This window comes from Talpa occidentalis, unplaced genomic scaffold, assembly GCF_014898055.3.
Source record: "Talpa occidentalis isolate TD23 unplaced genomic scaffold, MPIMG_talOcc4v2.1, whole genome shotgun sequence".
Classification (NCBI taxonomy): Eukaryota; Metazoa; Chordata; class Mammalia; order Eulipotyphla; family Talpidae; genus Talpa; species Talpa occidentalis.
In genome coordinates, this window is record NW_026555331.1 from 90,897,652 (window position 1) to 90,909,769 (window position 12,118).

The 12,118-nt window shown below is 36.6% G+C and overlaps 1 protein-coding gene across 1 annotated transcript in view; it reads right to left on the bottom strand.

The window, feature by feature from the left end:
- Positions 1-708: 708 nt before the first annotated feature.
- Positions 709-12,118, bottom strand: part of NDUFA4 (NDUFA4 mitochondrial complex associated) — a 74,359-nt gene continuing 62,949 nt past the window's right edge. The window contains exon 5 of the mRNA XM_054692391.1: positions 709-798. Within this exon, the coding sequence (XP_054548366.1) occupies positions 724-798 (75 nt within the window). The 3' untranslated portion in view covers positions 709-723. The remainder of the gene's footprint in view (positions 799-12,118) is intronic.

Below are 12,118 nucleotides of genomic sequence, written 5' to 3' on the forward strand. Positions count from 1 at the left end.
CATGCCTTACACAGTCCAGGACATTTGTTTGATTTTATGTATCACCTACTAAACATTGTACTTACAAATTGATAAGAAAAGTTTGAACTTCAAATATTGGATTCTGAAACTGATGTCTTAGTAAATTATTTTGTAAGAAATTAACTTCGACTTGTTAGTTTATATAAATATTTACTCTTATGTCAGACTCTTGTCCACAAATACACGGTAAATTTTATAAAGATAAGTAGTTGCATCGTTTTGAATGCCCCACAATACTTCCTCCAATAACATATGCACATTAAACAAGTACACGTTAAACTACATTTAATTACAAAACCAGTAGCTGCCAAATGCATTGTGTTACATATGTTAAAAGATCCTTGGGGTTTCTGACAAACCCATAGTCTTATTTTGAGTTTCATTTTCACAAAACACTTTACTCTTTGGGCTGTCAAAGTTCATGTAATAAATGATATACCTTCTTCTATTGTATTCTGGAAAACTCTTTGCCGTTCCTCTTACTTCTAGTCTGGAACTTCTTATTTCATTTTACTTTATCTTTAGTAAAGCCTCACCAAACAAAGGACAAAATAAGGGCAATGAAACAATTGTGAGTTGCCTTTTATTTCACAGCTCTGCTCAACTGCTGCACAAATAGCAGAATCCATGGTTAATCACCACATACTCCTGGTTCCCAGGGCACTCGTGGAGCTTTCCATATGGTCTGTTCAAAACGGGGAATCATACATATATCAAATACAAATTATGCAAAGAAATGTGATCATATAGTGGAACCAAGTCATAAGAGAAAAATACCTGTTCAAAAAAACAGAAACCTATTTAATAAACACCCCACATTTCAGTTCCCTAGGCAAAGCAATAATGTGCATACTATATAAATCTTCATCCTAACATTAACTAGGATAATCTCTCAGACATACTCAACTGGAAGCTTTCATTTTCACTCATCTAAGGAAAAGCAAAAGCGCTTAATTGATTATTTCCATTTTTTTCATAATGTTTTAGACTTTTCATATCTTGCTGCCTACTCTGGTAACTTAGTTCCATTATGGTAGTCTTTTAGGATTTATTCCCCCAAATATTTATCTTTAAGCTTTAATCTGCCCATTTTCCTGCTGGCTTAGACAATTTTTAAGTTCAGGTATGATAAGTACATAATTTATAATTCAAACCAGGCACATCTGAAAGTGAAAACAGACACAAACAGAAAGGACACTGCAATAGCAAACAGAATCAGATTGTGCACAACAATCTGGTGGATAAAGTCTCCTGAACTTAGAGTTTTCTTTTTGAGCAATAGAAAATTCCTCCTCTAATTTTTAAAGTTAGTGCAGAATCACCTAAGCAGAAACTGTATTACTGTAGGTTGAATCCTATTTCCTACATATTTCACATTTGTAATGGCAGTCAACTGAGAAAGACAGAAAATATTAGAGTTTTCATAAGGCATTTCCAATAACAAGGAGACACAGAGAATAAATGTATGTGCTTGTGTAGGTGAGAGAGGAAGGGTGGTTGATGCAGCCATGTACCAGTACCTTATCTATGGAGCTAGAGGAAAAGTGAAAGATTAGCTTCATCTTCTTAACAATCCCATAACTTAAATGCTAATGCTCCAAGGTTTAAAATGTACAGGCAGTCTGTACATTGATGGTGAATATTTAATCTGACATTATATATATATATATATATTTTTTTTTAAAGATTTATTTATTTATTTATACAAGCACTGGGTACAGTCAGAAGCGCAGGAGGGTGAGAGAATTCACCAGACGAAGCACACTGCTGAGGGGAGCAGCAGGCACGGCAGGAGAGGTCTGCGTACCAGTGGAACTCTCGCCAGCGGCCAGGGATCAAACCGGCCCTGCAGAGGCTGCAGGCAGCTTCGTAGCCTAGCACTCAACCACTGCGCCACCAGGGAGGCCCTGACATTATATATTGAAAATGTTAAAGTGCCAACTTATAGAGTCAGTGATCCTGCTTTGTAATATATTGTCTAAAAATCAGAAGTATTCATACATAATGACATGCACACAATATTATTCATACATAATGACTTGCACACAATATTATATTACAGCACTGTTTTTATGCAAAATATGAACCATTTAGAACCACTTCAATAAAAAAGAATTGCAGAATAATGTGGACCATATGATCTAATTTTTGTAAGAAGGAAAAACCCGTACATATTGAATATTATATTTTATTCATTCACCAAAATTTTTTTCAGCTCTCAGTATGTGCTAAGATGTGTTCTAGGTGCCATACTGGCATATAAGTATAGGAGCAGAGAAGGAGATTAGTGAGAATCCCATAAAAATGTTAATCATCAGAATGGCAGGACTGACAAGTGGGAGGGTAAGAAAAATAACTCTTCATACACCTCTGTGTTTTTTTCCTGACAGGTTATAACAAGTATATATTAGTTTTATAACTATCATGGATCCAATTAAGAAGGGAACCATGCATCTCATATATGCAAAAACGAAAGGTCATTGAACTTCACTAAATTAAATTCCCTCTCCCTAAGACAACTAGAAAGTGGTCAACTTGAGCTCAGATACATTGAGCTCAGATACACTCCAGTGCACCACAACACCAGGGTTCCAGGAGAAACTGTTGCTTAAAAATCAATTCAATGCTTGGAGATCCAGCAGCTCAGTCAAGATATAACAAACCAAAAAGAAATGCAAAGAGACACAAAGTATCGCTAACCATTTCACTTCGCTTTAACAATAATAAAGTAGAAACTAATGTCCAATGCCGTACACCCTTAGAAATACTTTAGTTCACTCAACCTCATTACAAGTTTGAGGTGCTATCTTTGTTTTACCAACTTTGATTCTGATTTTTCTAACTTCATAAGGTACCATAAGATTTTCTACAACTGAATTTAATAAATTAGTAATGGTACAAGGGTAAACAAATGCAGCTCACCTAGAACTGCAAATCTATGAATGTTCTGAAAGTGATATTTCTAAGTAAATGGGGAAAATAAAAAGAAAAAATTTAAGGAAGACATACATTCCTTCTAGCTTTAATATTGGGCATTGTATTAAGTGCATAATTAAAATGGGTTCACAAAATACATTCTTTCCACAGGCATCAAAGTTTTATTAGGAAACACCAGAACAAGTAATATACTGAAAGCTCCACAAAATACATTAAGTTCTGCTTGAGTCACAGTTACAAAGAACAGGGGTCAGGGGAAGAGGCACACAGAGCAGGAAGAAGCCATAAGCTCTTGATCCAGGCATAGAAACAAACTACAGTAGATCTCCAGTAAACAGGAGTTAGAAACTGAAAAGGCTTGAACCAAGGCTACTGGAGCCATTCTTCAGCAGCCCATGGACTCCTGTCTGTGCTTCTCCCCTTGGATTGTATCTACACCAATAACTTCTAGTCCCCTTATCTAACTTATCTTTCATAGAAATGCTGAACTTGGGCCTCCCTAGTGGCGCAGGCAGTTAAGCACAGTGCTGTGGGGCTGTCCGTAGCCTCTGCAGCGTGGGTTCAATCCCGGTCAGCCAGAGAGATAACCCACATGGCACGGCAGACCTCTCCTGTCTCACTCGCTGCTCCCCTCAGCAGTGTATTTCATTCAGTCTGCCTCTTCTGTTCCCCGCTCTGTCTCTAGTGAATCCTCTCACCCTCCTGCACATCTGGCCTGTACCCTGGTTCTTATATGCATGAATATAAACCTTTAAAAAAAGAAAAAAAAAAGAAATGCTGAACTTGATTCCTTATCAATACCCTCAGCTTCAGTAATCTCCACTATTTATAATGACTCTTTATTTCATAGAAAAAACAATCTGGTTGGCTGATCCCAGTTGTATTAATAAAACCCTTTTGTACTTTATTGGGTCCTATCCCTGTGGACTGACAGTTCAATCCTGATACCATGTGAAGCACACCCATTCTGTAGGCACAGGAGTGTAGAAAGACCTAACAGATTTGCATGTCTGATACATTTCAAAAGTTTGTAAGTCTTGGGCCTCCCTGGTGGCGCAGGGGTTGAGCGCTGGGCTGCAAAGCTGCAAAGCTGCCCGCAGCCTCTGCAGCGCCTCAATCCCTGGCTGCTGAGCGAGGGTCCCACATGGCGTGCCGACCTCTCCTGCCACCCACTGCTCCCCTCAGCAGTGTACTTCGTCGGTCTTCCTGTTCTGTTCCCCGCTCTGTCTCTGGTGAATTCTCTCACCCTCCCACACTTCTGACTGTACCCAGCACTTGTATCAATAAAATAAATAAATCTTTAAAAAAAAAAAAAAAAGCTTGTGAGTCTGTTATTTGGAATTTGTACAACTTCTCATAGTAAAAAAAAAATCTATTGTCGCCTATGAATTAAGCACAGTGACAAGAACTTTACATCTTTTATTTTGTAATTTCATTTCATTCCTACACCAATTTTCTAACCAAATTATTGTTCAGGAAGTAGCTTATATATTGCAATTTGACTCCAAAGATAATTATCTATATCCTATTAAATGCAATATGTATATTAATGGCATCCCAAATAGGATAAATGTTAACACTCATCCAGATAGTTGTTCCTATACAAAGATGTATTTCAAGTTCCAGCATGGACTGTTAACAGCACTTTTCCCCCTGAAGAGGAACAAGAACTACCCTTCCTTATTCTCCCACACTCTTTTCCAGCACTGAAGTGCTTCAACTCCAGCTCATAAATATTGTATCTCAAAAGACCTGAGAGAGAGGCTCTGGGTGAGGCACAGACTTGAAAAGTAAGGGTGAAGATATTATTTCAAATTTTTATACGAAAGCACTCTGAGGGCTGAGGAAGAGGATAAAAGAGTGAAAAAAAAAACAGAATGAAGTTTTTATTTCCTGAACTTTCTATTAATTTCCATATGATTTACTATTTCTAATGTTAGTATTAAGAAACTGTAAAGTATGGAGATAGGAGGGCAACAGTAAAAAGCCTAAACCTCTTTGCCACAGCTCTGAAAGTACTCAATCCTTGAAAAAGGCAGAAAGGAAAGGGGATGAGAGAAAGGGGAATTCTATTGACTGTATCTCAAGAACCTATTTGTAAATGCAAGGACATTCACAAGTCAGGCATATGCAAGTCAGGGACTATGTGTAATTGGATCATATAATATGACATTCATCCCTGACTTTTCTTCCTCACCTAGTCTCCTCGTTTTATATCCTACTTTGATGTAAGATAATATGGTCGTACATGAGTGACTTGAGTTAAAAAATAGACACATAAAATTCCCTCAAGCTAGATACTCAGCAACCTAAATTGTGAGGTACTCTTTAGCCAGAGACAATTTCATAGAAAAGAAAAATGCAGCACTGTATTACATAAATGGAAAACAGTCTTTATTCCCTTATTAAATTTTCAAGGAGCTGCATGGAGATTTAACCACAAAGCTCACATTATTTAGGGGATTTAATTATTGTTTGTTTCTTTCATTTTCTGTCTTCAAATAAAAGCATATTTCATTACATGGTGAGCATTAATGCTTTTAGGAAAGGTTCGGAACAAAAAAATATTGGCTTTTCACAAAAGCAAAACCAAATTCCTTATTATCTACACAAATTAAGAAAAGCCACGCCGCTTCAGTATTAGACAAAAAGAGGAGGAGAAATATTCAGGTAGCACTTCTGAGATTACCCTTTAGTAGCAGGCCTTTCTAAATTTTGGAATTTGGGTCTGTCGCGATCTGGTCTCACAGAAGGAGGATACTGTAAGCCTTAGGACAGTGGTTTCTAAATAAGAGATGCCCAAAACACCCATGGATAATGTAAAGAATACAGACATCCTGGTCCCAAATCTAGACAATCTGGAAGCCAATCTTGAATTTTAAAGTTTTATCTTGAATGAGGTCATGCAGAGATTTTCTACAGGCACTAGCCCAAAATGTGTGTGTGTGATACCACAAACAGTATTCAATTCAAAGTGGGTAAAAGATTTAGATGGAAGCCATAAAATACATAGACAAAAACATGGCAAACACTTCCGGACAGAGGCTTTAGAGGTGTCTTTGCAGATTTATCCCCAACTACAAGGAAAATAAAAAAGAATATAAACAATTGGGACTACATAAAACTAAAAAGCTTCCGCACATCAACAGAACCTCTAAGTAAAAGGAAAAGACATCCCACTGAATGGAGAAGCTATTTGCATACCATTCCTCTGACAAGGAGAGGAAATTAAAGAAATCATGCAACTCAACAAAAATATATATATAACCATTTAAAAAATGAGCAGAGAAGTTAAATAGGCACTTATTCAAAGAAGACATACAGGCACATGACCAACAGGTACATGAAAAGATGTTCATCATCGCTTATCATCAGAGAAAAGCAAATAAAAGATTTGGTCATCAAAGATGACCAACAGGTACATGAAAAAATATTCATCATTGCTTATCATCAGAGAAAAAGCAAACCAAAACCATGATGAGATACCACTCTCATCTGTGAGACTGGCCCAAATTCAAGAAGACCAGAAACAATAAGTATTGAGCACATGTGGAGAAAAAGGAGTACTTATGCATGTTGATAGGAGTATGAACTAGTCCAATTCATTTGGAAGCAACATGGAGACTTCTCAGATCAAAAATGGATCTGCCTGGGCCTCACATGGTGGCGCAGCAGTTGAGCGCTGGGCTGCAAAGCTGCCTGCAGCCTCTGCAGCGCCGGTTCGATCCCTGGCCACCGGTCGAGGGTCCCACATGGCGCGCAGACCTCTCCTGCCGCCCACTGCTCCCCTCAGCAGTGTACTTCAGTCCTTCTGCCTGTTCTGCTCCCCACTCTGGCTCTGGTGAATTCTCTCACCCTCCCGTGCTTCTGACTGTACCCAGTGCTTGCAAAAAAATAAATATTAAAAAAAAAAAAAAACATTTAAAAAAAATGGATCTGCCATATGACCCATTAATGCCACTTCATAGGTACTTATCCAAAAAATATCAAGAACAAAAAACAGTAACTTGAAGGGAAACTTGCACTCTCATATTCATTGCAGCACTATACACAATAGCCAAGCTATAGAAACAACCTAAATACCCAAAAGCAGATGAGTGGCTCAGATATGGTATACATACACAATGAGATATTACTGGGCAATCAAAAAAGATAAACTCACCCTTAAAAGTTGACTACAGAACTGAGGCTACTGGAGAGGGAGGAGAAGGGGTGAGAACAAAGTGGGGAGGAGCACAGTGGTCTATGGTGGAAGAATATGGGTATTTTGGTGTTGGGTGCACTGTGTCAACAATACCTGAAAGGGCGGTGGGAGATCCTAGACTTCTCAAATACAATGATGTAAACTAACTTTACTTCAATAAAAAAAATTTTTAAAGTGTGCATCCTTCTTAACCATTGCCTTATATCCTTTTTTCTCCCCGTTCAGTGTATTCTTCAAGCTGATTGTGCTTAATATGTTTGGTAAAAATGCAGGTGTCCCGACTGGACTTTAGATCAACTAAATTAGATTCTCTGAGGGGTAGGATCCAGAAATCATCCCTCCTCATAAGTACCCCAATTAAGTCTTGTTCCTACTACACTTTAAGAATAACTGCCTGAAGAAGCTATCAACTAACCATATACCCCATGTCCATTTTTTTCTATAACATAGTTAATTTCTTTATTAGTACACAACTTCCCATTCATTTTTTAATTATTAAAATAAAAATAAAGAAAAGGATCTTGTTTTTTCTTGTCAACGTGTACCACATGACTGAAGTTTAATCCTCCCTTCATTTTTGAGAAAATGGACTTTATAGCTGGTCACCAATGGGCTAGTTATTGGGATTGCAAGACTTGACAACCTCATCCCTTAGGATAATGCATACTACTACTAACACATTCATGCTTCTGCTCAGTCCCCAAAATTAGAAAATAGTAGTTATTGCCATCGTTGTCAATTACAAATACAGAAGTCGGTGACTAAAGGATGTCATAGTCTGAGAGTGTGCAAACCTCTCCTTGTCTACCCTGTTAAGATACTGCAGGAGCTGTGAAAACACAGTTCTCACCTTATCAAGTGCTCCCACTGTCAAACAAAAGAAACCACAACTGCAAGGGTTAAGAAAACAGTACAAAAAACATTCAATTATTATTTAATATTATCTTGACTATAAGTTAAAAGATCTTTTTGAAACCTCTTTTTACCTTGTTTAGGTCACTTAATACTCTTACTTTATTATCCAGTGCCTCAAAAAAAAAGGGGGGGCAATCAAAAAAGATAAACTAATACCATTTGCAGCAAGATGGATGGAGCTGGGAGAGTTAATCCTAGTAAGTCAGAAGAAGGACAAATATCAGATGGTGTCACTAATGTGTGCTATATAGAGAAAACAAGTTAAGAACCAGAGAAAGACAAACTTAAGTTTTCAAGTTAACCCTTAAAAACTGACCAAAGAACTGAAGGGGAAAGGGCATGGGGGAAGAGTAGGAATAAAAAGGGAAGGAAGCACAATGGACTATGGGTGATTTTGTGTGGGTCCTCAATGGTGGTGATACCTAATGGGGAGGATCCCAATGTTACCTCAATTAAAAGAATTACTTTTTTTTTTTTTTTACAAAAAGAAGCAATATACTCTTAAGGATTAGCAGGGTAAGGGATTTAGCCCTAGTCTATTGGCCCTTTCCTTAGGACATGAGTGTCCTCTTGATATGAGATGTCCAAGGTGCAGTGTGATGAGACCAGAATTTTTCCCCCATCTAAATGTTCTACTGAGAAACCCAGGAAAATCTTATCATAATTGAATGGAGAAAAAGACTGTCAAATGTTATCATATTTATAAACATACTGATGGGGACATACCAGAAAAGACATTTAATTTAAAGAAAAATCCCAGAATACATATTTTGCAACAAGCAACTCAAGTAAGTTAAAGTCTGTGTGAGTTCAAACATAATCATTCTCTTCAACTAACCAGTTACAATGAATTGCTCATTAAAGGAAGAAATGAAGTTTTTTCCCTCATTTATCAAGCAAGGGTCCTGGCATAAAATTAAAAGCATGATTATCTGACTTCACATTATCTTTAAGTGAACTCAGTAAAGACCTCTACTTTCTATGTTTCTTGAAGGCAGGTTGGGTGTGTTTTAACCATTTTTGACTCTCCAGCCCCTAATCAAACTAGAACTTGTTCAATAAATTCTGCTTAAACATATGGATGAAATGCCAATGTCAATAATGTCACCAAGTGAAAAATGTAATTACTTTTTTCCCAACTACAAAATTAATACACGCTCAATGTAGAAAATTTAGCAAAAAGAAATGCATTGATGCACATAATAAAGAATCACTTATATTCCCCAAATCAATAAAGAATGTTAAATTAAGATCTTGAAATTTTCTGTACTATTCTTGTATCTATAATTTGTTCTTTAACAAATAAGCTATACATACTATTTTTGATCTTTTTTGTTTTTAATCTTAGAAATATATGTAACAGTCTTTCGATCACATCAATAACTCAGGAGTTTCATATATTTTTAAATGTTTCAGGAATTTTAAGTTTCAGGAGTATCATATATCTTTAAGTGTTTTCATTGCCACTGACACTTACATATTCTGATATGCAAAAATGACTAGGATTTATGAAATACTGTATACTTCTTTTATAATATGTATCTGTCATTAGAAGCCAGTTGGGTTAACCAGGGTCCACATTTCAAAATATTTCCGTTTTCTATTGCTGAATAACAATTGCCACAAACTTAGCAGCTCAGAATAACAGTAATAGCACATTCTATAGATCAGAAATATAATATGTCCTAACTGGGTTCTTCATTTAGAGTCCCTCAAGGTTTCAGTCAGCCTGGGACACTGGTGAATAATCTTTTTCATTCAAGCTGTTGACAGAATCTAGTTGCAGTACTTGTAGAAAGGAGGTTTCCACTGTCAGCAGGGGACTTTCCCAGCTTTTAGAAGATGCTATCATTCCTTTTCAGATGACCCCCTCCCAATTAAGCCAGCAACAGCTATAACTGTGCTTAGAGTCTTTCTGACTTCCTCCCTGCTTTTAAAATTGATCTATCAGTTCCACCCAGATTATCTCTATCTTAGGACAACTGTGACCTTTAACATGGGAGTGAAATCATGGGAGTGAACAAAATCATGGGAGTGAAATAACAAAATCATGGGAGTGAAATCTCACTACATTCATAAGCTCCATGGATTAAGGTGAGATATCTTTGGAAAGGTATCCCAAAATTTTGCCTGTTGGACAGTCACATTCTGACATGTTGAGTAGTTCTTACCAACAGAATATCAGGAAAATGGTGTGTGTCTCTTCCAGGCCAGAGATTTTAAAAGTCAGATGTTCCTCCTCACTATCTCTCTTCCCAACTGCCAAAAGAATGCTGAAGGCTTTGAGACCCTACTGGATGGGAGAGTCATAAATAAAAGGGTCCTAGGTCCCTCAGTCACCAAATGGAAGAAAGGTGCTCAAATATTTTTATTGGATCAAGCTATTGAAAACTGGGCATTGATGTGATAGAGTAAATAATGTTATTTTATCAGATACCTGGTTTCTTTTTTTTCTAGGTATATAACAGCCAAAACTAATTCAAAATATGCATTTTCTGAGTAGCACTGAACATTTCTCAGCTTGAAATCCAGGTCCCTCATGTAATAGTTATTTGACCTTACAAAAATTATTTCACCTCTTTGTGATCAAGTATTAACAAATCTCTGGGTCCTGGCTGATTATAATATAGAAGGACCAAGATTTTATCAGCTTTTTAGCAAAGATTATACTTTATATTAACAGCTAATACATATTAAATTCAATTAATCATGTTTTTCAGGCACAAATCCTTTGGCATTAGAAATGCTGACCCAAACAATTGAAACAAGTAATATGGACTTTAGACTCCTCATAAGCAATTCAGTCACGCTACTGGAGATTATGTTCCTATGTTTGGTGCTTTAAGACATACTTTTTATATATGTATAGGCACTGTATATAGGCTTCAATAAACACAAACAGACGTTTCATTAAATAGCTGAAATGGATAAAAAAATATCCATTAGTAAACCTCAGAAAATGGGAATTGCCTCTTTAGAACTATCCCCAAAACACATCAAAAAATAGGTAATATTCAGTTCTTGAACTAAGGAACCAAAAAATACACTTTAAATGACAATTCTGAAATAAAATTTTCATTTCATGTTTAGGAAGGTTTTTTTTTTTTTCTTGGCAAATCAACATTTAGTCTGTAAAACATGATGCTTGCTCATAATGTCATGCATCTCACTCACAATAATTCTTTCTTATTAACTGCACGGGTACAATTTATTTTCCTCTCAGGCTACGAAGGCGCATGCAAGTGCAGCAGACTCTGGCTGGAGCTGATAAGCCAGCCCATAGCAGCAGCACTGCTGGCCTGATGAGATTTGTAAGAAGACAATATTCCATTGGCTCAGAAAACTATGCTGTATATCAAACCGATCAAAAATAATATCTACAAACAATGCCTTGATGCATTTGCCAACTCTCACAGAAAGCTCTCTGGTGTTATTCTGAAAATATAGCTTGATTTTTTTTTGTGTGTGTTGTAGTGAAGACAAACAGTCTATATATTTTTAAAGATCCTTGCTTTTGTTTACATTTTTTTCACTTAGTGTGTTAGTCCAAGAGAGTATTTTTAAGCCTTGGTTTTCAAACACACAAGAAGAATAAATGGTAAGGACCATTTATCTCATAGGACACTAAAAAAGAAATCAAGGAATCGTCACAAGAGAAACATGGCACAATTGCACAAACTAAAATTCTCTTTATAAGTTTTCTAATGCAGAACCCGAGGAGGGGAATAAAAAAAAGCAAACATTGTTTAAAAATGAACAATGATGTAAAATATATATAAATAAAAAAGTAAGTTTTCCAATGCTATTTAATGAATGATTTATCATTAAGGAAAGCAAACATCCCCCTTAAAAAATGTTTTCCCAAAACTAATTATAATAGTGTAAAAATTAATACCAACAGGCAACTATAAACCTGAGACATACTGCAGCGGGGTAGAAGGGAGTAGGATCAAAACAAGGGTGGGAAGAGCACAAGGGACCATGGTGATAGTTCACACAGTGAACGGGTGGTGGGAATTTCATGGGGACTATAACCAAGAT